The following is a 24,141-nucleotide window of genomic DNA, read 5'->3' on the forward strand; positions in this document are numbered from 1 at the left end:
ACAGTCCAGGGGTCCCTTACCTTTATGACTTTCATGTTTTCTATGAGAAGGGAACCTTTTCCTTTGTTTCAGGGTCTGTTGACCTTTGCAGAGGCTGGTGTATTTATTTCACGAAGCAGGAACAGGCTGTGCTTGGGTTCTTAGTAGAGAGCTCTGCAGATGCAAACGATGGAGAACAGTGCAATCGTGGCCATTCCTGGTAAATCTCCCCTCTTGTTTTCCCTGGTAGATGATCATAGCCGTTTACAAGATTAGCAGGGTTATTTTTATTTCCTTAAACGTTTATATTCCACTGTTCCATATAACAAAAAATGCCATGGAGGCTAACAGTGATTAGACACTAACACAAAATGTTAAAACTGTAGCATTATATCAGAAGTATAGCGGGAAAGGTTGGGAATGATGGGAGATCAGTGAACAAGTGACAGGCAAGTGTGAACTGCTGTCCAGGGGGAATGGGACAGATTTTATCAGTTAAGGATTATTTACATGTAACATATATAAAAATACAGAGATCTGTGTAGAGCTGAAAACTTACAAAATGTTGCTTGAAAATTACTCATATTCTAACTGTATTTTTACCACTCTAGTCAATACAGTGGCAACTTGGGTTACGACCTTAATTTGTTCCGGAGGTCTGTTCTTAACCCAAGGCTCACTTTCGCTAACGGGGCCTTCCACCGCCGCCAACGCACTATTTCCGTTCTCATCCTGGGGCAAAGTTCGCAACCTGGAGCAGCTACTTCCGGGTTAGCGGAGTTCGTAACCCAAAGCGTTTGTAACCAGAGATACCACTGTAAACTCATCTTCAAGCGTGTCATCTGCGTGTATTCTTTAGTACATCTATGATGCTTGATTTGTCTTCTTAAGTTTTTTCAATAAATCATTTAGGAGAAGATCCTGACCAGTGAAGGCTTTTAAGGTACGGTAACTCTCCGAGCATTGTCCATGCAAAACATAAATTAAATTTCTAACCCCCCCCCCAAAGCTGCAGTTCTCCAAATATTTATTGAGTTACATATATTTTGCCTTTTAATGTGAGCATTCACAAAGCAGCCTACCACTGGCCTTACATAATTCTGTTCCATCATCCTTTGGATCATGCATGCTGGGGCTAATGGGAATTTGAATCCAACATCTGGAGAACCAAAAGCCCCGCAGCACTGGTATAATGAACACATCCATATGGCAAAGCTACAATGAACACAGGAAACTGCCTCCCACAAGGTTTACTACTGGTCCAAGACAAAAGCAACTGAGACACTTTTTGGCTTTTTTCTGTGACACAAAAGTGGGTTCTCGGTTTCTCTCACAGAATGGGACACACCACATACCACTGTTCTGGGTATGTACCGTATTTTTCGCCCCATAGGACTCACCAAGTTTTTTTGGAGGGAAATAAAGGAAAAAAAATTTATTCCCCCCCCCCCAGGTGCTTGCGGGGCAGGCAGCGGGGAGAAGCGCTCTTCTCCCTGCCGCCCGCCTGCAGACCAGGTCCGGGGACAGCGGGAAGACGCGCTGCGCCTCCCCGCTGTCCCCGGAGCTTGCGGGGCTGGCGGCGGGGAGAAGCACGCGTCTCCCTGCCGTCAGCCTCCAAACCACATCGGGAGACAGCGGGATGGCGGCGTTCCACCTCCCCGCTGTCCCCCGACCTTGTGGGGCTGGCGCTGCGGCTCTCCTGAAGCCTGCATTCGCCCCATAGGACGCACACACATTTCCCCTTCATTTTTGGAGGGGGAAAAGTGCGTCCTATAGGGCGAAAAATACGGTAATCTCTGATCTGATCCTCCACTAATTTAAGGGGGAAGCATTTTTCAAGTGACACTGCACATTCACCTTCCTAAATGCGCCTAATAGTCAATCCAGCTACATACAGCACAACTGTGTGCTTAGTTTGTGCATGAAAACCCCTCTTCTCATGGGCCCCTGTAAGCCAGATCTTGGCCTGGATTAAGAATGTCCACAGCAGAGCCACTCCGCACAGTATTGTATCAAACTTAGGTGATGCAAATGTGACGCACAAGAACACAAGTCACAGCTTTGTTTCAATATATTTATTTTAAAAGTGAAAATTCGGCAATGGATTCAAATGGCGCCTCTTGGGGTTTTGAAGTTCATCCCTACAGTAGGCTGTGTGACCTGCAGGTTAGATAGGCTGCCGAAGTCCTGGAAGAAACACAGAACAGGGAACACTTAACAAAGACACACCAAGCAGATTTCAGTGTTGATAAATGAAGAGGGCATTCCCTTATCCTGACTAGCTGCAGGAATAATGTCATTTAACTTTTGAGACTAACTTAAAAGGTGCACAAAACTGACACAATAAACGACAACACTTTGTATTTGTGGAGAACACAATAATGATCCCCCAAGCAGTCTGGGCTTAGCCAACAAGATCCAATGACCATTTAACACTGCAGCATTCAAGAAAAATGCCCCCAAGAGTACTTTGAATACTGCTGCCTGGCAGAGAGACTCTTGGTACTAAAAAAAAATGCATGCACAGAGAACATTGCATTGACAGTGAATTCTCAAGAAGTAGCTAGCTGACCATTAGAAGAGCAGTTCCTATTGGGAGCTGTGCCAATCCCCTTGCCCCACTCACCAGGAGCTTCAACATCTCCTTGGTATCAGGGTCCACTTCAATTATCTCCTGATCCAGGGCAGAGACCTGATAGGGAAAGAGGTAGAGGTTAGATTTGATTTAAATAGCAGTCAACAGACTATAAACACAATTAACACCAGGAAAACACAGCACATGTATGTGATACAAAGAGTATACCAGACAATGCTTCCATAGTCTGCTTGAGGCTACTACTAATGACTAGCTTAAAAGAAAAAATGGAGGAGCACCCCAAAACAGTGTGCCAATAGCAATATCAAAATATACACCAGTCCACAAATATTATGACATTGGAGTGGATTTCTCTGGTATGGGAATGAGCTCTGTACAATCATCTCCCAACTTTACAGTCAAAATTTTCATTCTGGTGCCATCAGTCATACTAATCCCTTAACTAAGGGAACACATTATAGGATTGTAACATATATATGACAATTTCCCTCCACCTATGTACAGTTACCGTTCATTAGGTGCATTGTGACACCAACAAAGGTTGTAAGCAGATAAATTCATGCATAACATGCCAGCAGTACCAAATTAGATGAAGCTACAGTCAAAATTTCAAGATTTGGGCTGCCTTGCACTATCTTCTGGCAACTTTCAGAAGAAAATTAAAATGCTTAAAAGGAGCAGAATCTTCTTGACCAAAGCCTATCACCAGCAGCTACAGAGCTCTAAGAATAGATCAGGAAAGGGAAGTGACAGGAGACAGCACTTGGCCAACACACACAAACACACCCCAGAGTATGGCGACTGGGAAAGTATTTCATAGTTCATCAAAGTAACCAGAAGGGCTATTTCTATTGCTCCATTAAATACCCAGATTCTTGGTCTACCAAGCATACACAAGGATCACCCATGACAACTGCTCAAGGTTTAATAATCTAGGCTTATATTTACCAAAATACTAATTAGAAACATCAGGCAATGACACATTTGAAACGTGATGTTACATAAACAGAGGAGCCAGTGTGAGAACAGCAATCTTCAGTACATGGAAGCAAATTACTGGGCAGGAAACATGCACCAGACACTCCTCACACTTCACTTTCCCAACTGCATCCTAGAAGCCATACCAGTGGTATCCTAACTAGGTGGATAATCCATCAGAAACAACACCAAGTCCCCAGGAAGTGACCCCAGTCTTCATTCCAAAAGTACCAAAGGTCTGTAGAATACAGGCTTCTTGGATCTTCCTTTTTTAGCCAGAACAATGGTAAACATCTCATAATACTTCTTCATGCTACAATTTTAACAAGGCTTGTATTGGCTACTCTCAATAGAATCAATAAATATGCTGCTTTAAACTGTGAAAAGGCAAGTTGTGAATGAACAAAAAGCCCTTGGTCTTGTTCCTACAAACACTCATAAGAAAGCCAACCAATGCCAATGCAGAGCAAGGGAGAAACTAGTCCATTCCTCCTATGCAGCTTAAGTGAAAATCCACATCAATCAGATGGGTAGTGCCTAAACAAAAGTGAAATGGAAGCCTGTATTCAGTCCTAGTCAACTAGAGTTCTGGCCTAGAATTCGGCTACAAGCAGAAAAGACACTGACATTGAAAGTTATTAGAAAAGAAATGGAGTGTTTTACTGAGAGGTTGTGTACCTAAGCTGTTTTGCTGATACTTCTCTGCAAAGAGATTACCAGCCACTAGTTTTGAAAATCAGGAGTAAGGTTTTTGTCATGACACAGGTAGATAGAGCCCAGCAAAACTACCCCTTATTACTAAGAGGCATTTAAAAAACCACAAAGCATTTGAGAAGTCTCAAGCAGTGAACACCACACTACTGCATTAAGCACACACAAAAATTGTCTGAAAAGCTCAGGGTTTGGAAGGGATGGAAAGAAGCCCCCCAAACACGGGAAATGCTTTCAGGAATTCTCTGCCTGCAGTATCAATGATCAGGCCACAAGCAACAGGCCACAATCACTTTCGATGCAGGTTTGTCAGTCCTTCTCCATGTCAGTGAACAAGCACAGCATATCCTAGCTACTGGACACAAGCTGCTGAGTGCCACAGCTCAAGCTTCCATGCTATTCCACCTGCTAGTTACCTGAGGCTACAGAGCTGAAGAGAAGCACATTCTAGCCTCTGCCAGGTGATCTAGGGCCAACTAGACGGCTGCACCCCTTGCCTTCCAGAAAGATCATAGCAAGGGGAGATCAACCTACTCCCATCTATTTGCCAATGAAGAAGCAACTGTTCTGAGGCTTGCTTTCCTCTTCCCTCTCTGTTCCTTATGTAACATTTGTATTAACTATGGACCTGTGGACAGGGATTGTCTCAGCTAATAATGTAAGTACAGCACTTAGAAAATGGTAGGAACTTTGTAAGTGTTACATAAGATTACAGACAGCCTTTATTAGACTAGGTTCTATAAAGGTAAAGGTAAAGGTACCCCTGCCCGTACGGGCCAGTCTTGACAGACTCTGGGGTTGTGCGCCCATCTCACTCAAGAGGCCGGGGGCCAGCGCTGTCCGGAGACACTTCCGGGTCACGTGGCCAGCGTGACATCGCTGCCCTGGCGAGCCAGAGCCGCACACGGAAACGCCGTTTACCTTCCCGCTGGTAAGCGGTCCCTATTTATCTACTTGCACCCGAGGGTGCTTTCGAACTGCTAGGTTGGCAGGCGCTGGGACCGAGCAGCGGGAGCGCACCCCGCCGCAGGGATTCGAACTGCCGACCTTTCGATCGGCAAGCCCTAGGCGCTGAGGCTTTAACCCACAGCGCCACCTGCGTCCCAGGTTCTATACTAGGTTCTATACTCTTACCTAAATCTGTCCAGTTCTCAAGGACCAACTCAACAACAATATGCAATGCTAGTTTCAGATCCCTCACCCTTTTGAGGCATTCCTAACTGGCTTCTAGCATTATATTCATGTCTGTTTCAAAGTTGCAGTGTAATATATGTCTAACAACGTCACCTGTGACCTGGTTTGTTCATTGTTACATCACTGGGAGATAGAAGTTGAATCAGCAGTAAGGCCACCCAGGTGAATGCTGCATTTCTTAGCAAACACGTACAGTACGCCAAGTGTGCTGGACCAAGAATGTCAAAAGAATACATGCAACTTCTCAAAGCATGCAAAAAAAAGGAGAGGCAATAGATTCCTTGCTATCTGAAGAGCTGAGAATCTATGCACAACAAGTAACTCATCTGAGCTTTCAAAACCTACCTCAGGGACATAGTTGTCTCTTCTTTCTCTTTCCTCTTCCTGCAGTTTGATGGAGATGCCCCTAACTGGTCCTCTTTGAATGCGTTTCATCAAATGGGTAACATACCTGCAAAGAGAGGGGTGTCTGATTAAGTTTGACTGTGATTCTCTCAAGTCCCATTAAGGAGAAGCCCACAGGAGTGTCTGAGAAGCTCAGGGTTTGATAGGGATGAGAATTAACCCTCCAAACACGGGAAATGCTATCAAGAATTCTCTTCCTGCACTATCAATGACCAGGCCACAAACAAGACCAAAGTCACTTTCGATGCAGGTTGTTAAGAAGGGTGTCTAGCTCACTGGAACCTCCCCAGAGCAGTTGGTTGTAATATTTCCATCGTGTCTCCTAGCATGTGCTAGCAGATCAGAACCAAACAACCTACCCAGCAACTTTATTGCGCAGCTTTTTGCTAGGGATGATGGCGATCTCCTCACATACTCGCTTGTTTGTGTGGAAGTCATTCCCAAGACGGGTATAGTATTTTTCAATTATGACCCGGGCGGCCTTTTTCACCGTCTTTGTGCGCACTCGTCCCTGGGAGAGTCAAAGGGGGGGGGGGAGAGAAAGCAAAATCAGCAAGATGCAACAGAATGACTACACGATAAATTTTGCAAGGGGCTTAAAATCTTCAGCCTAGCCTTTTCTGTAGCAGCCTTTCTCAACCTGTGGGTCCCCAGATGTTGTTGAACTACAACTCCCATCACCCCTAGCTAGCAAGGCCAGAGCTCAGGGATGATGGGAGTTGTAGTCCAACAACATCTGGGGACCCACAGGTTGAGAAGCGCTCCGCTGCAAAGAGTGGAAGAATCCCCAGGCAGCTTCCCTCTCAATGGCCTTACTATCAACACACTCAGGTCCAGAACATGGTGCACTGGAAACATAGGGAGCAGGGGCAAGGTGGCAGACATGTGCAGCCTTATCTCAAAAGGGTTCAGAAAAGGTGACATCGGTAGAAACAGTCCCTTTGAGGCAGTCTTTCCCAAACTGGGACTCTCGGATGTTTTTGGCTACAACATCCATCAGCTCCAGTCAGCATGGCCAAACACCAGAGATCATGGGAGTTGCAATCCAAAACACCTGGAGAGGATGGGACTTAATAAGAACATGCTAAGGCTTCACATTCACAACTTTTTGACTGATGTTTAAACACAACTTCTATCAGGAGTTCATGCAACTGCATTTAATAGAATTCTATTAAATAGAAGGGAAGCTTATTTACGTGGCATACGTTGCACTGTGCTACATACAAACATTATGCCTTGTGTCGCTGCTTAGGCCATGGTTTGGCAAGGGTGAGACAGAAGCTTCTAAACTTGGGGTAAACTTCAGTAACTCATAGAGCAAAGGGTCAGCACTACCCATGCATGGTCAGAAAACATAAAAAAGCACCACTACCCCCAGGCACAGCAGGGAAAAGGTCCCAAGCTAACTGCAGGAAAGTCCTTGCCCAGCCTTAAATTGTCCACAAATCCAGGTGGGTCACATCCAAATGAAAGTGTGGACAAACCTTAGGCACTTTGGCAAGGGGAGGGCAAGAGTCGGAGTGAGCTACTTTTCAACAGCATTTTTAATGGTCGGGCAGCTAAGGTCGAGGAAGCCTTGAGGTGAGGAATACCATATTTAAGAGACACACTCCAGACACCTTTTCTCCTATACCTGAATCGTAAGCCTAAAATCCTCTGGAACCTTTCTCTGGTACGCAGATGCCTTGCTGCACACATATATACACATGCTGCCCCATCACGCCAAAGGGAAACTTGATTCTGCCGGATTTCTCACCGTCTGACAGGGGTCGGGGGTCAGGGCGCCCCAAGGTCCGGAAAGGGAAGCGGCCGCCCTATACTCGGCTCCTTCCCAATCCTTCCTTTCCCTTTCTCTCCCATCGCGAGTGAACAGAGGCCGACGTAAAGGTTGCACGGATCGCCTCCGCCGCCATGACAGAACCCGATCTCCCACTGGATCTCCCAGCCGCCGCCCCGCACCCCATGCTCGACCCCTAAATGCATGCAAGGCCTGGCCGGCCTAACTACGGCCTTGGAGCCTTCACTCAAGGAATGCAGCCATCTCTATACCGGAAGAAACAGGGCACCCCCACCCTCCTAAGTCGGGTTCAGCCCGCAGGGACAAGAAGTGGGGGCTTAGCCCTTGCACTACCGACCGGGCGACCTGCAGCCCCCTCCGCCGGTGCTAGTTCCACCCCGCATTCCCTTCCCAATGGCCCCCCGGCGGCGGATGGCTTCGGATTCCGCCGCCCTCCTGCTCACCATGTCGACGGCGGCCGGTCGAAAAGAGGGCAAAGCATGCCGGGAAGAGAGCTATAAAGCGCTGGGGGATAGAAGGACCAACCAAGGAAAACGACGCCGCGCGTCTCCTCAGCGCCGCCTAGCGGCCCGGAGGGAGCTTTTACAAGCCGGCGTGATATAGAGGGAGAGCGGGTCGGGGCGTTTTGCAGCAAACCTTCACTTCCGGCTCATATTGGACGAAGGTGACTGAAGAGGTAGGAATCCATTCAGAATAAATCCCCGCTTTGCGTTGCGGTACTTGAAATTGCTGGCTGTTATCTGATTTCATTTATTACTTAAGATATTTATAACCCGCCTTTCTCCCGCGCTGGCATTCCCTCCAGAAAGGTCCGTTTCTCGCTTAATCATCGAATCATGGGACACCCCGGGGTCATCTAGTCTAACCCCCCTGCAATGCAGGAATTCTGCCCACAGCCGTCCCTGGGTGGGCTCGAACCCCCAACCAGACACACTGTACTACTGTGGGCACTGGCAAATGGATGAGTTTACTCCAGGCAGAGTAATACCCAAGGCATTTTGTCACCTCAAGCGAACCCTAAAACAGCTGCCCTCAGCTGTCAGGGAAGAAGGGGTGCTTGAAGCAGTGGCGTAGCGTGAGGGGTGCAGGGGGGGCCGGCTACACCGGGCGCAACATCTGGGGGGGGGGTGCGCTCGCCGCCTCCGGAGCCGCCGAAGAGCCTCGGGCGCAGGCTGTAGCAGAGCCCCATGTCTCGCGGAACCGACGAGCTGTGCGCGCGTCCGGGCTGAAGGCGTCCGGCAGGCAGCGGCTCTCAGCGCTCGCCGCGGTCCCCCCGCCGCCACCGCCGCCGTGGCTACCTTACCGTAAATACCCCAGCCCAGGCAACAGCAAGAAGAAGCTGGCAGCGGCGGCAGGTTAGGGGTTAGGGGTGCAAATTACTTGCCTTGCCCCGGGTGCTGACAACCCACGCTACGCCGCTGGCTTGAAGATCTACATCGGGGGGGGGGGGGGATAAAGATATACATCGGGATCATGCTGCCCCTGTGGATCCTGCCACCTGAGGCAGTTACCTCGCCTTGCCTCAGGGATGGGTCTGCCCAAGACTGCAGATGAACTACAACTCTCATCAGCCCCAGCTAGCACAGTCAATTGTTAGGGCTGGTGGGAGTTGCACTCTTGAGCTGCACGTCTCCCCGTGCTGTTTTAACTGCCCCTTAATAGATTTACTGCCGAATGAAATCTCCACGTCCTGACAATTTGGTTGTCAGGAGACATTTAAATGAACAGGAGCCCAATGGGGGCGGGAGAGGGAGGGGCAAACCATCCCCATCTAACATAATTTCAGTTTTAGGAGTACAGGGTTATTTCAAAGCCTTGCAATAAAATCTAAAATCTGCGGCCCTTTACAGTCTTGACAAGACAATTAGTTTATTCAGTTAATTAATCACTCAGTTTATCAGTATCAGCCCAGTTACTCTTGTTCTCTGGGCAGTACATAAAAAATATATTTTAAAAACAATTTCAAACCAGTGTGTGTGTGCGTGCACACACAAATACACAGTGCTTTTTTCCTACTCATTTTGAAATACTGCCCCTCAATGAGGTCAAACTTAGATTCACAAAATCTTCATATATATATGCACAATTCTATAAAGCACCACTAAAACATGTTAGTGTGGTATAGGGGTTAGGGTGTTTGATTAGCACCTGGAAGGAAATGGTTAAAATCCCCATTCACAGAGAAAGCTCACTGGATGATCTTCAGCCAGTAACTACCTAGCCTACCTAGATAAAATGAGGAGCATACCCTCCAACATTTCTCCAATGAAAATACGGGCATTCTGAAGAAAAGTGGGGCATTCCAGGATCAAATCATAACCCGGGACAGCTTCTCTAAATCAGGGACCTACCTGGGAAAGAGGGTCTGGAGGAGGGAGAACCTTGAGCTCTGTGGAGCAAAGAAATAATAAATAAAATTTTATTTAAAACAAAATAAAGAAAGGCTTCTTTTTTCAGGGCAAAAAGAGTTCCGTTGTTCTTCTAACCCTACTGCTGGGCAGTGGATGTCCAAAGCATTTTTTGTAAATTATTTCCCCCCACTTGATTCTTTTAGCCATAGGCTGTAGCAACGATGTTAAACCATTAGACTTTTTATTTATTCAACCAACCATTCCATCTTTAAGAATAAAATTCTTCCAAGGTGGCTCACAATAACAATAAAGTCACCAAAAAACAAAACGAAAAAACAAACCCACCACATACATGCATGATTAAAATGTAAAACACAGTAAATGTAAGATGAGAAATAAAGTATTTACTCCACATCTAAAGACTACAAGAGAGGTTGACTTGACTGAATTCCTTGGGAAGGACGCCACACAACTCTGGAGGTGCCACCACCCAGAAGGCCCTGACCTGCTATCAGCCAACCTAATTTATATTGCTGACAGACAGAAGAGCCTCTGAAGCGGATATTAGGAGCTGGGCACATTCATATGTCCAGCTGTATTTGATATCTGGAGGCCATGAAAGGCACATGGAAGCTGCTTTATACTTGGCTACACTACTTTCTGATCTAGTGAAGTATTGTTTAGTCTGACCTGTAGAGGCTTTCCAGGGTTATCGTAAGAGAAGGGGTTTTTCCATCACCTTTCAATGGAAGATATAATGGACTTAACTGGGAAACTTCTGGATGCAAAGCTGTCACTGAGCAACCGGCCAGAGCTGCTTTCATGCACCTTGGCCAAAGAATTTCGCCAAAGCTTTGCAGAGGAGATGGAGAATCTGCTCAGTGCTTCACCTGATGTACTGCAACACCACTCAGGATATTTCCCAAATGGTGGCTTATAGACACTTGACAGGCACTAACACCCATAAGATGGCTTTCCCCTCAAAGGAGGGAGCCCTCCCAGTCCTTCTGCAGCAAGGTTAAATGTTTTTAGTGGATGAAAATGCTGCCTTCTTCTCCATGTTCCCTGAAGCAGCCATCAGGCTGGTCTCCAAAGGTCCGAGGTTCCCCCTTAAGCATACAGAGGTGCGAGGTTTGCTGCTGATCATCACTGCTTCACCTCTGGGCTTTTCAACAGAACTTCCCCCTGCCAAATCTGTCCTGACCAAGGAACCATCAGCATGCCTGGGGCAGAAGCCTCCAGATGCAATCTTGGCCAGCAGAGAAGTCTCTTTGCTGAGTTGCCCGGCCACATCTCTTTTTCCCAAAGAGGAAGGTGAGCATGTGGCGGTTGTTATCTCCTCTTCTTGGGTGGACTCACTCCCACTTCCCCAAAAGCTCTTGCCCATTCTGCTGTGATTCTTGCTGCTGAAAGGTTCACAGGTCCTGCTGGGGTTTATGCTGGGGTTTCTCCTGCCAGAGGCTGAAAGGGGAATATGGTTGTTCTCACAAGCCTGCCTCCTTCTCCCATTCCTTGCCTGGGAAACACAATGCTGATGGTTAGGCACTTCTTAGGTGTGCAGATGAGACAGAAACACAGTGGGCTAGTTTTATAAATGAATGAATGAATGAATGAATGAATGAATGAATGAATGAAATAATTGTCCTCTAAGGTGCTACTGGACAATTATTTCATTTATTTATTTATTTTACCATAAATTCATGTCTCTGCGATGGTGAACTCCTAGTTTGTAGTGGAGTAATGCAGGGGTGGACGCGGGTGGCGCTGTGGGTAAAACCACAGTGCCTAGGACTTGCTGATCGCATGGTCGGCGGTTCGAATCCCCGCGGCGGGGTGAGCTCCCGTCTTTCGGTCCCAGCTCCTGCCCACCTAGCAGTTCGAAAGCACCCTTAAAAAAGTGCAAGTAGATAAATAGGTACCGCTTTATAGCGGGAAGGTAAACGGCGTTCCGTGTACTGCGCTGGTGCAGGCTCGCCAGAGCAGCGATGTCACACTGGCCATGTGACCCGGAAGTGTCTGCGGACGGCGCCAGCTCCCGGCCTCTAGAGTGAGATGAGCACACAACCCTAGAGTCTGTCAAGACTGGCCCGTACGGGCAGGGGTACCTTTACCTTTACCTTTAATGCAGGGGTGCAGAAACCAAATCAAGGAAAATTTTAAGATGGTCGCAGACCAGCATAAATAGAACTAAAAATGAAATTGAAACAATAGATTGGCCTTCTTCTAATCTTACATTCTGGTGTGGGGCAACCATTTCAATCTGATATGTGTTATTTATAGTAATAAAAAGCATGCTGGCCATAAGAGTTGGGGGAGAAAATCCAAGATCTACATCGCTAATATACGACCTTGATCACTGGGATCCTCTGATGAGGCAATTCAGGTGATTCCCCGCAACCCTGAGTTTCGGTTGGCCTTCACTAAGGACCAAGCCTTTAGCATGGCAGCCCCTGCCCTGTGAAACTCACTACCTGTAGAGGTTGGCAGGAAATGCCCCTGCCTTATTTTAAAGCTGAATTGTTTTAGGCAGGTCTTCACAATACGTATTTTTTATTTTTAATCTATTGCTGTTTCATTGCTGTTTCAATTGTGTTTTACAGATATTTATTGATCTTCCTGCATTTTATGTTGTAAGCCACCTTGATATATTTTATGAAAGTGTGGGTTAGAATAAAAATAAATAAAAAAGTATTGGTGGGCACAGGGGTGTGTTGGCAGCCCCTAGGCTAGTGTCTATTAAAAGGAAGGGACTCTAGATGGACTTTCCTCCTTCCACTTTCCACGACTGGTGCAAATCCAACTCTTATTACCTGGCAGCTCACTGTCTCCCGGGGGTAGCGGGCAATGCTGCTGCGGATTAGCTGCTCCTTGTGCCAGTCTTGCTGCCAGTGTTCCTGAGCAAGTTCTGACCTCCTTCCTTCCAGACGCTTTGCCAGCTCTTGGTTCTCCCAGTAGATGCGTGCAAGATCGCGCTGCCGCTTCCCCCAATTCAAGCTGTACGGGGAAGAGCAGATCACAGGGGAGGGAGTGGTCTCTTTTAAAGAAGGAAAGGAGGAGCTGTGGACCTCCAGAGCTTGTAGGACTCCAACTCTCATCAGCCCCTGCCAACATAGCCAATGGCCAGCGATGATGGGAGTTGGAGTCCAAAAGCGTACAGAGATCCACAGCTTCCTCATTCCATCTTGAAACCCTTTATTTTAGATGTAGGTTTCTTGCATTGCGTCCTGGCCCCCTTTGAGCCACAGCCAGCCCCAAATGATCTGAATTCAGATGGCATTTGCCTCCACCTCCTTGCTGGAAAAGCTTACTGGTGTCAGGAGGTGCCCTTTGGCCAAGGGTCAGCAAACTTTTTCAGCAGGGGGCCGGTCCACTGTCCCTCAGACCTTGTGTGGGGGTCGGACTATATTTTGAAAAATATATATGAATGAATTCCTATGCCCCACAAATAACCCAGAGATACATCTTAAATAAAAGGACACATTCTACTCATGTAAAAACACGCTGATTCCTGGACCGTCCGTGGGCGAGATTGAGAAGGCGATTGGGCCGGATCCGGCCCCTGGGCCTTAGGTTGCCTACCCATGCCTTTGGCATTACAGTGGTACCTCGGGTTACAGATGCTTCAAGTTACAGACACTTCAAGTCACAGACTCCGCTAACCCAGAAATAGTACCTCAGGTTAAGAACAGTTTCAGGTTAAGAATGGACCTCAGGAACGAATTAAGTTCTTAACCCAAGGTACCACTGTATTTTCCCTACCACTATCAGACTAGAACTTGGATCCCTCTCTGCTGAACCTGCCCTAGTCACTATTTAAACCAGGGTTCAGGAAACTTTTTCTTTTGTCAAGGACTCCATTTTCTCATGGGTGACCTGCCGGGAACCACATGCTGATGGTAGGCAGAGACAGGGCTATAGGTGTGCAAGACTTGTCCTCATCCTCGTCCTCCTCTCTCCCACCCCATTCCCTCTTCCTTGTCACTCCCCCCACCCACAATACTTGTCTGAGGGCCACTAGTTGCCCATGCCTAATTTAAACCCACTGCTCCTGACCTGTGAATGCAATAGAAGTTCCAGTTGTCCACGCGTCCCGGCGACTGCTTGATGCGCCAAAGTTTGGCAGAATGTGAGCGGTTTTCCTGGTCCCGAACCTCTTGACGTTCTCTTTCCAGCTGAAAACATACAAATGAGAGGCTGATGGCAATTTAATTTTCCATCTGGAGATTTGTTTGGCTGAGCCAAAAATATGTGAGCCCAGCAATTGCATTCAGTTCTGGAGTGCAGAAGACCACCTTTCATTCATTAGACTAATACCATGATTTGTGATTGCCCCATCAAGGGTATATGTCTGGTAGATCTTTAAATTATTTGTTTGCATATGCAAGGGGCAGTTATCCCAGGATATCCCCAACCCTCTTGGATATAAACTTCTGAATTGTGACTGCATAAACAAGCCCACATTGAGCATCCAGTTCAGTCCATTCCACAATACCTGGAGTTTCTTCAAATTCACCTGAAGATGCAAAGGTGTAGGTGGGGCTTTTGTGTTGACCACAGGAACTGCTAGTTCCACCTGCAAGGTTAAGAGAGTGTCAGGAATATCTGAAGCTAATGATCTGGATTCACACTGTTTCTTGTATTTCTTTGACCGGTCAGTTTAGATATGATGACAGCATTGTTACAGCTCACAAGAGCTAGACATGGCTACAATTAAACATTTTAACAAGATTCCCAGATCTATCATGTCAGCAAATCAGGCTCAAAGATAGGGTGACACGAAGCTGTGTTATGCCAAGTAACTAGAACATTGGTATTACCCAAACTGTCAGGGAATGGCTTCAAACAGGAATCTTCTCACAGTCCTGTTTGGAACTGCTGGGGATTCTCCTGCAGCGTTTAGGTACAAACAGCAACAAAACCCATGAATGACTCATTCTGGGGCTATTAAATTGCACCCTGCCATGGGAGGTAGGTCACCCTTTGAGTCATTCCTTGGGAGAGTTGCAGGAGTTTGGAAAGCTCATCTTGGAAGATGTTTTTTAGGCATTTGAAATTGTTTTCATCCAAGTCCAGCTTCCTGAGACCCAGGGTGAGAGTCTGGTGATATAAGCCACTCTGACCTTTCTAAAGGAGAAGTGGAACAGAAGAAAGCATAATGATAAGGCTGCAAGATTTAATAATTTTATTATAAAGTAAAACATGTCCCCAAGTAACTGAGCAGCAGATTTCAACCACTTAATTTTATTATTTTAATGAAGTACAAGTTATTGTAAATACTGCTGATGGAGAGCTCTATTTTCCAAGAGGCATCCCTTCCTGCAAGGGGAAGAGAGAGATGTCTCTTCTACATTTACACCTGCTGTAAGGTAAAGGTAAAGGTACCCCTGCCCGTACGGGCCAGTCTTGACAGACTCTGGGGTTGTGCGCCCATCTCACTTAAGAGGCCAGGGGCCAGCGCTGTCCGGAGACACTTCCGGGTCACGTGGCCAGCGTGACATCGCTGCTCTGGCGAGCCAGAGCCGCACACGGAAACGCCGTTTACCTTCCCGCTGGTAAGCGGTCCCTATTTATCTACTTGCACCCGGAGGTGCTTTCGAACTGCTAGGTTGGCAGGCGCTGGGACCGAGCAGCGGGAGCGCACCCCGCCGCAGGGATTCGAACCGCCGACCTTTCGATCGGCAAGCCCTAGGCGCTGAGGCTTTAACCCACAGCGCCACCTGCGTCCCTACACCTGCTGTAAAGTATCCCCTAAAACAGATGGCTCTCCATATGTTGTTGGACACCACCTCCCATCAACCCCCAGTGAGTATGGCCAATGTTCAGGGATGATGAGAGCTGTAGTCTTAACAGCATCTCAAGTGCCCACAGGTTCTCTTCCTTAAAAGTCTTTACCTGTGCACCTGCCCACCACCCCACCCCACTCCCTAGTTTGCTTTGGAATATGCCAGCTGTAATAAGACACCCCAACAACATCCCTTTTGTAGTCTATAGTGTACCTTCCTGCAGTGCTCCTGATAACTGGCTTTGTCCCATTTCTCCTGCAGGTACCTGTTGGTTGCTGGTAGGAGAGGCTGGTAGGCTCGGTACATGCCTCACACAAAGCCCTGTATAACTTGCTGACAGCACTGAAGACAAATGGCTGGAGTGACCCAGCTGGGAAAGAGGCAGGCAGCTCCACTGGGTCCTAACCTCCACCTCTTCTCTGGGATAGTTGATGCTTCAAATGGCACCTGCACAACCCTCAGCTGAAAACAGAGCACGCCTTCCTTTTCATAGGCCTTATGACAAGTCAAGCTGGTGGCTTGGTCCACAAGCTTTGTTCAGGTGGCATGTCCCCTTTAAACATGAATGTTGATTATAAATTCTTTCTTATACTGTGTTTCATTGCCTTAGCATTTGAATTCCTTGAATGAAGCTATCTGGTTCTAAAGTGCACAGAGGTTTGCCCAGCTAGATGCCTGTTGGCAACCCACAAGCAGAACCGGAGGACAAGAGCTGTCTCTCCTCCTGGGTTTTCCATCAGCTTGTACTGAGAAGCATTACTGCCCCCAACCATGTAGGCCCAACAGTCTTCATAGCTAGCCTTATGCTACAGGAATTTGTCTAATCCTATTTAAAGGCTGTCCAAGTTGGTGTCCATCACTGATTTCTGTGGGAGTGACTTCCATAGTTTAACTTCCAACGTTCAGGTGCATTTGCTGTCCACAGGTACCAGTGTTTTGAGACAAAAACTTTTCTCTATACACTTTCCCTATGCTATGCAGAATTTATGAACTTCCATCATCCCGACTCTTACTTGCTTTTTCTCAAAATGTTATACGTGGGGCCGCCTCTGAAGATGGTTTAGAAACTTCAGCTGGTGCAGAATTCGGCAGCCAGGCTGCTCACCGGGGCAAGATGTTGAGCATATTACATTGACTGGACTGGCTGCCAATTTGCTTCTGGGCCCAGTTACATGTGGTGGTTTTAACATCTTAAAGCCTTAAATGGCTCAGGACTGCCTGCAATACTTCAAGGACTGCCCCTCCAGATATAAACTGACCCAGACCCCCAATCACCATGCGAGGCCCTTCTTTGTGTGCCTCCTCCATGAGGTCTGGACGGTGGCAACATGAGAACCGGCCTTCTCTGCAGTGGCTCCGTGTTTGTGGAATGCTGTCTCCCCAGGTAGGTTCCTCTGGTGCCTTCATTATAGACCTTTAAGTGCCAGGCAAAAACATTCCTCTTCAACCAGGCTTTGGCTAACATCATATATCCTTTTAAATGTGTTTGTGGGATGGGGTTGGGAGAGGAGGAAATTGTTTTGGTTTTTTTAATTATGTATATTGCATTTCTATATTGCATTTTTATGCTGTGAACTGCCCTGACATCTATGGAGGAAGGGCAGTATACAAGTTTAATAATAGTCATAGTAGTAGTAATAACAATAATAGGCCGCAAGTGTTACCACCTTTCTTCATAGGGGGGTTACTCCACTCTTATTTTGGCTACCCCTTTCTGAACTGTTACGGAAATTACAGAATTTTCCTTAACAGAACATACTCCCAACTCTACAATATTTTTTGAAGTGAGGTGACTAGGATTGTACACAGTATTCAAAATGGGGTCAACACCAGATTTGCACAGCAACATTATGAGAGTTTTATTTTCAATCCCCCCCCCTAACGATTCCCAGCATGGAATTCACCGTTTTCACAGCTGCTGCACACTGGGACCGTGCTGAATGCCAGCTGGATATGCTTCAGTTTGTACATTGCTGAAAGCTTTTAATGCACTATATTCACCTGAAAAACAGCTTCTGTTCTTAAGTAGTCTCCAGAAGCAGAAATGGGATCACACTTCCATCACATCCTGACATGGCAGCCAGCAATTAGGATGTCATGAAACAGTAGCATTAGGATGGCTTTGTTTTCTTTATATTACAAAACCCTACTAAAACTGTATAAATAAAAAATTGTCCACCTTGTTCTGAGCAAAGCCACTCTTTTTAAATGCTCTTTTTATGTATGCCTGGCCCCAGAGAACACGGATTAAAATTAACTTAACTTTTGTCTGGGATGACAGTTGTTTATTTGCCAAATGTAAATGGCAGACAATTACTCTCTTCACTTATCTTAACGTCTCATCCGTTTCTTTGATGTGCTGAGAGACAAGAGCTATATATGAAACTAGGATTTGAGCCAATGCATAATTTGAGTCTTTGCTGCTATGGAAATTATATTGCCTTGTCCACCTGACCGACGATAGGCCCTGTCAACCAATTCCAATTTTTGCCCCAACCTTCTTCCTCCCTACTGTATTCTGTAATGGCAACACTCAGATGAAAGTTCCACCTGTACTATAATTTTGAAGCATTAAACAGTCATGGTTTCACCCAAAGACTCCTGAGAACTGTAGTTTAACAGTACCAAGAGAGTAAGGCTGCCCTGTTCTCCTCACAGACATACAACTCCCAGACTGGCTTAACAATCAAACCCTCTTCCCAGGGAATTCTGGGAACTGTAGTTTCCGGAGAGCAATGGGGGTCTCCTAACAATGCTCAGTTCAACCAAATGCAGTTCCCAGGATCCTTTGCAGGAAGCCATGCCTGTTTCAAGTGGTGCAATGCTGCTTTAGAGAGAATGGTTTTACAGAATGAAGGTCTGTTTTCATAAGAGCAAGGATGCCAGGGAAGTAGCCAGTGGTCAGTCACCACCACACAGAGCAGGCTTCTGACACAGGGGACGTGACAGCTGGCTTCCTCCGCAGGGTCCGCCGGCAGCCTCTCCCAGGGTGATGCTGCAAAGCCAGGTGTCATCACCATGGAGCGTTCCTGGGCTTCATCCATTATTCACATGCAACTCGGGTGGAAACTTGATGCCTTGGCTGGTCTAATAATCCACAGGGAACAATGCAAGCCTTTGAAAGGGAACGTAGGCCAGAAAAGGCAGAGGCTGCTTCAGTGCACCCACCCACGTGTAAATAGATTCTGGTTGCTTTTGTACTACCCCTTTCCTCTAGAATTGCCAGCCTTTGTTTACTTTCAAGTTTCCATTTGAGAACTCGGATGATGCTGTTGCCAAATCGTTTGGGGGTAAAGCACCACAGAGGCATGGCAGCCCTTGTGCGTTTTAGATTTCCTGTTGTACAATGCATTGCTTCTTGCAGAGTATGGTAGTGGGATTACTGCAGTAGTGCTTCTGAATGGCTCCCTGAACACTTTCCTTTAATTTACAGTAGGATAGTTTCTGTGGCGGGAGCCATTCAAATGAAATGAAAGAAGAGAATGCTATTTTCCTACAAAGGTGTGTGGGGGGGGGGAGATGTATTTTTTTAAAAAATAATCCTCCTATATAAACTGCCAGTGTAATGAAAGGGTATTCGAGGGACCATTTGAATTACAATATTTTGCATCAGGAATCCCACGATGACGCTCAACAGGAAGCAATAAAATGAGCACTGCTGACCAACAGGAAGCATTCAATTAACATTGGAGAGGACCTTTTGCTGAATGGGACTTGATTGCTCATAAGCATCAGAAAGGATCTTTGCCATGGTGAAGTGCAGTGGAGGAAGTCCAGCTCATTACAGTATTACAGTCCTGAAGGTCTCCCCAACAACCTGGTTTGATTACTCCAACTACTATAGGGACCAGCTGGGAGATTATGATGAAATGAGACACATCCCAAGTAGTGTATCTCCAGTGACGAGGATGCAGTAAGGCACTTTAAGGTAAAGGTAAAGGTACCCCTGCCCGTATGGGCCAGTCTTGACAGACTCTGGGGTTGTGCGCCCATCTCACTTAAGAGGCCAGGGGCCAGCGCTGTCCGGAGACACTTCCGGGTCACGTGGCCAGCGTGACATCGCTGCTCTGGCGAGCCAGAGCCGCACACGGAAACGCCGTTTACCTTCCCGCTGGTAAGCGGTCCCTATTTATCTACTTGCACCCGGAGGTGCTTTTGAACTGCTAGGTTGGCAGGCGCTGGGACCGAGCAGCGGGAGCGCACCCCGCCGCAGGGATTCGAACCGCCGACCTTTCGATCGGCAAGCCCTAGGCGCTGAGGCTTTAACCCACAGTGCCACCTGCTTGAAACACTGCTTGCCATCTGGTTGGCTGCTGTGAGAACAAGATGCTGGACAAAATGGATCACTGGCCAGATATAGCAGGCTTTTATGTTCTTAGCATCCCTGTTCTCACAATGACTAGCCAGAAGTGTATGGGAAACCCTAAAGCTGGGCTGGAGAACAAGTGTCCCTTCCTCTATCATTGTCATGTTTCTCTGTATCAAAAATGCAAAAAGAAAAAAGAAAAAAAAAGTGGCTTGCTTTGTTAAAAAGCCTGTTTGGAAGCTTCCAAGACACACACACACACCCTCAAAGGAAAAAAGGGAACCTGAGGATTTGCTGCAACGTGTTTATTATGTGCCAAGAACATCACAGCTTACTCCACGCATCTGTAGGAGAGTGCAGTCTTGCCTGCATATACTACAATGAGGTAGAGACTTCACATACTGCTTCACAAAACCCCACAAAGAGCAGCTGGAATATGCAACATCAGCTCAGCAGGAAGAAGGGAGAACTTAGGACACTGGTTCTTTGGCACACAGCTTCCAAAAGAGGGGAAATAATAAAACAAAATCAAAACTTCAACTCCCAGCACGATCTATGGGCTGTGCTGCTGGCTTGACTACATTCCTTAAGGGTACCCTCTTGTTTCCTCAGAACAGAAAAGGGCTCCTACTAAAGCACAGCCCTTTAAACCAGGCTCAGTTATAAAAAGAAAATTGAAGTCTTGGAACTTTGTGATTAAAAACCTTTATCAAGCCCCCTTAGTGCAACTTAAAGTGCAACGAACTATATACAGCAGCTCGAAGTTCCGTTTATCCGGTCCAGTTTCAAAATCCAAAAATCCTATCCTTCTGGGTTGCAAATACTGCTATTCACAACGGGTAAACTTCATTTTTTTTTTAAACTTGAACAGCTCCCAGACACAAGTTGCAATGATGTTAAAAGCTGCCAGGAAAGAAAAAAAATCTCGTCTCAAACGACTTAAAAACCATTTCAAGAGTGTAAAAAGGAACTGGTAAAAATCCTGGAGCGTAAAATATGAAATATGATTTGGTTTAAGTGAAGAACAAAGTCTCCTTGTTGTTACAGTAAAAAACTCCAGCTGAACAATCTGTGTATTCCGTTCAGATGGGGGGGTTAAATGAATGGAAAGGCACTGTATGGCAACTGCAAAAAAACTGAGCCAATGAGACCTGCATTATTACCATCAGTATTGCAAGGAAGATAAAAAAGGGCCCTTGATAAATAAGAAACCGAGGCGAAGGCATCTGCATTAAACACCTTCTCAACACATGGTCCTTGGTGCTTCTCAGCAGCAACAAGGAACCAAAGTCTGGGAACTGCAGAATCATTTGAGGGGCCCTCCCCTCTGAAAAAATCCCCAAACAAACCCTCGACAAAAAAAAAATTCACTGTGCATTAGTGCAGAAACAAATAAAGACCAGCAAGTGCAAACGTGAAGGCAAGATTCCCCGTTAGTCCTTCCGACGGGCACCCCAAGCCTGGGTGTGGCACCGGCAAACATCTCCGGGCTCTTTTCCGGTGGCGGGTGAACAGGAGAACTTCCTCCTGCAGCGACTGCAGTGGCTCCTGGTGCCCCCACCTCTGCTCTAGCTGGAGTCTCTGTTCTTCTGGTTGCGCATCAGTGGGCGGTGGTGATGCAACATCTCAATGGAATGTTTCCAGTGCCAGCAGGAGCGACAGAAGTACTTGAAGCAGACCTATGCAGAGGGGTGGGTGGGTGGGAAGAGAGAGAGAGGAATCAAGAAGCATCAGTCTGGCTCCATGAGATGCTCTGACATGCAGCAGGAACGGGGGGTAGGGTGGGGTGGTTTTAACCGTAAGATTATAGAATTTTGCTTCCACACTTATACACACCCACACACATCCCAGGGATATAAAAGGTTACCTTATTATTCTGGAATGCCAACAAGGTTACAGTGGTGCCTCACAAGACAAAAAGAATCCGTTCTGCGATTCTCTTCATATAGCGGTTTTTTCATCTTGCGAAGCAAGCCCATTGATAGCTTAGTGGATTAGCGGTCTAGCGGCTTTTAGCGATCAGCTGATAAGCGGCTTATCAGCGGATCAGCTGATAAGCGGCTTAGGAAAAGGGCAAAAAAAGCAAAAAAAAACCCCGCGGGAACTCGCAAGATTTTTTCGTCTTGCGAAGCAACCCCATAGAGAAATTCGTTTTGCGAAGCGCCTCCAAAACGGAAAACCCTTTCATCTAGCGGGTTTTTCGTCTTGCGAGGCGTTCGTCTTGCGGGGCACCAGTGTACCTTATTATTCTGGAATGCAATTTATCAAGAGAGATCAGATAATTAGAGCACATTCAAAAATCTCCTACTAAATGTGTGGACAGATACTAAGAAGGCATTTTGCCAAAAGGAAGTTCTGACATGGGAGCTGCCCACTGCTAGGATCTCTATAGCACAACAACAGAATGGTTAAGACGCCTGAATATCCTGGATTATAGATAGGCTAGCTTTCCAAGCCTATCTAGGAGAAGGATAACCCTGACTCCAAACCTCTGCTGCCTTGTGAGAGAAGGCAAAGGAGTAAACCATACTCATATCCAGAGTGGAACTTCTAAGGTGGTTGGATGGCGCCTTGAATGCTGCCTCCTGGCAACTGCTGCAGCAAAGCTGGTGCCAAATGCATTGCTCTGCTTTTCTTTGGAACGTATCAGGGGGCCTTGTCCTGGGCTGCCCAGATGACCTCTAGACACACTGCCCAGGCTGGGGAGGTCACTTTGGTGCTGCTTATGCAGTGGTCTGACTTCACCCCTGGAGGTGCACTCCATTGTCTATTGAGACAGACGGATGCCAACGACTCCAAATAGCCCCATCAAGCATGGGCCAATGGTCAGGGATGATGGGAGTTGCACATCGACACCTGGAGGGCCAGAAGTTCCCCACACCTGCTAGACACGTACGCCAAAAGCTTGCCTCCTACCATCACAAAACAAAAAGTTTGGGCTGGGAGTTAGGGAGACATCCAGCTCTTCATCCATGAAAAGCCTGCCAAGAAGTTGAAAAGAGGTTGCCCTTGGGCAAGTGGAGACTGTTCTCATCTACGTTGGTTGTTATCCTTTGGAATATCTAAGGTTGTCTTATACAGCGTTGGACGATTCGTCTTTCTAGCTCAGTACTGTAATGTACTGTATAATGACTGGCAGTAGTTCTCCAGGGTTTATGGAGATGCCAAGGATCCAACTAGAGACCTTTGGCATGCATGCAAGCAACGCAGATACACTACTACTGAGCTACAGCCCTTCCCCCCGCCAATTAAACAGAACACAGGACACCAACGACAGCTGCTTCACCTGTACAACAGAGCAGCTTCCACTCACTCCAAAGATGGTGAAAATGGGCAAACATTTTAAAAGGGGGCAAAGGGGAAGGAGCCCTCAAGAAGTTTGTTCTGTGCACTACAGGAGAGTGGGTGTGGTTGGAAACGCTGTCCCTTCAACCAAGTCTAAGGTGGACGGGGGGGGGGGGGACCCAAGAGCCTTACCTGGTCTCTGCAGAAGAAGGGACCTGGCTGAGACCTGCAGATCTGACACATGGCATCTTCCAGGTATGGATCAATCTGAACCTGCCCCGGAGGCAAGGAAAGGAAATTAAAGCCAGAGGGAAGGAGCCCAGGGGACAAAGCAGCACAGCTGGAGTTCACAGTGCAATCTTAATGGTGAGAGGGGAAAAGAAGAAATGGGGGCACGCACTTCAGAGGAAACAAGCAGGAGCAAAGGCTGAAAGAGTTCTGAGTCTCCTGCGAAAGCAGCTGCAAGGGCTTGATGTTGAAAGAGACCAGTGCTACTGCCAGATTCATTTGGCTAAAGCAGGCATAGGCAAACTCGGCCCTCCAGATGTTTTGGGACTACAACTCCCATCATCCCTGACCACTGGTCCTGTTAGCTAGGGATGATGGGAGTTGTAGTCCCAAAACATCTGGAGGGCTGAGTTTGCCTATGCTTTGCTTTCATTTCATCCACTGGAGAAGTCTGCCCCTTTCCCCAGAAGAGGACCACAGGGGTGGTGGTCTCTGCACGGAACATGAAAATCAAGTAGGTGCAGCCT

General features: G+C 47.0%; 3 protein-coding genes across 14 annotated transcripts in view; all 3 read right to left on the reverse strand.

The window, feature by feature from the left end:
* Window positions 1-2,039: 2,039 nt before the first annotated feature.
* Window positions 2,040-8,244, reverse strand: RPS17 (ribosomal protein S17). The gene is made up of 5 exons (XM_079952955.1): window positions 8,105-8,244; window positions 6,223-6,374; window positions 5,804-5,909; window positions 2,606-2,671; window positions 2,040-2,166 (listed from the first exon to the last, which is right to left on the reverse strand). The coding sequence occupies exons 1-5, from the start codon at window positions 8,105-8,107 to the stop codon at window positions 2,086-2,088; spliced, it is 408 nt and encodes a 135-aa protein (XP_079809081.1). The 5' UTR covers window positions 8,108-8,244; the 3' UTR covers window positions 2,040-2,085.
* A 2,010-nt stretch (window positions 8,245-10,254) lies between these two features.
* Window positions 10,255-18,150, reverse strand: LOC307202971 (uncharacterized protein). 2 transcript variants are annotated; one of them, XR_013833062.1, is made up of 5 exons: window positions 17,797-18,150; window positions 14,505-14,585; window positions 14,066-14,184; window positions 12,823-13,006; window positions 10,255-11,528 (listed from the first exon to the last, which is right to left on the reverse strand). XR_013833062.1 is itself a non-coding variant. In XM_079953453.1 (5 exons), exons 1-5 carry the CDS (start codon window positions 16,099-16,101, stop codon window positions 11,031-11,033), a joined length of 975 nt encoding a protein of 324 aa, XP_079809579.1. In that variant the 5' UTR covers window positions 16,102-16,212; the 3' UTR covers window positions 10,255-11,030. The 2 variants fall into 2 exon arrangements, 1 of the variants encoding a protein (XP_079809579.1); XM_079953453.1 differs by lacking the exon at window positions 17,797-18,150 and adding an exon at window positions 16,009-16,212.
* A 2,241-nt stretch (window positions 18,151-20,391) lies between these two features.
* CPEB1 (cytoplasmic polyadenylation element binding protein 1) overlaps window positions 20,392-24,141 on the reverse strand; it is a 50,997-nt gene continuing 47,247 nt past the window's right edge. For all 11 annotated transcript variants that reach the window (XM_079953312.1, XM_079953315.1, XM_079953306.1 and 8 more), the window contains 2 exons: window positions 23,579-23,659; window positions 20,392-21,780 (listed from right to left, as the gene is read on the reverse strand). In XM_079953312.1, coding sequence (XP_079809438.1) covers window positions 21,670-21,780; window positions 23,579-23,659 — 192 coding nt within the window. In that variant the 3' untranslated portion in view covers window positions 20,392-21,669. The remainder of the gene's footprint in view (window positions 21,781-23,578; window positions 23,660-24,141) is intronic.

Source organism: Podarcis cretensis, assembly GCF_951804945.1.
Source record: "Podarcis cretensis genome assembly, chromosome: 14".
Taxonomy (NCBI): Eukaryota; Metazoa; Chordata; class Lepidosauria; order Squamata; family Lacertidae; genus Podarcis; species Podarcis cretensis.

What these genes read in the sequence shown, in the direction of transcription:
- RPS17 (XM_079952955.1), bottom strand. An exon ending in CTGCGCAATAAAGTTGCTGG is followed by an intron (nt 5,910 to 6,222) that starts GTAGGTTGTTTG and finishes CTCTCTTTGCAG; the next exon opens with GTATGTTACCCATTTGATGA. An exon ending in AGGAGATGTTGAAGCTCCTG is followed by an intron (nt 2,167 to 2,605) that starts GTGAGTGGGGCA and finishes TGTTTCTTCCAG; the next exon opens with GACTTCGGCAGCCTATCTAA.
- LOC307202971 (XM_079953453.1), bottom strand. Translation starts at nt 16,101, where the DNA reads ATGTACCGAGCCTACCAGCCTCTCCTACCAGCAACCAACAGGTACCTG. An exon ending in ATCAGGAGCACTGCAGGAAG is followed by an intron (nt 14,586 to 16,008) that starts GTACACTATAGA and finishes TTAACCTTGCAG; the next exon opens with GTGGAACTAGCAGTTCCTGT. An exon ending in GGGAGACAGTGAGCTGCCAG is followed by an intron (nt 11,529 to 12,822) that starts GTAATAAGAGTT and finishes TGTGTTTCCCAG; the next exon opens with GCAAGGAATGGGAGAAGGAG.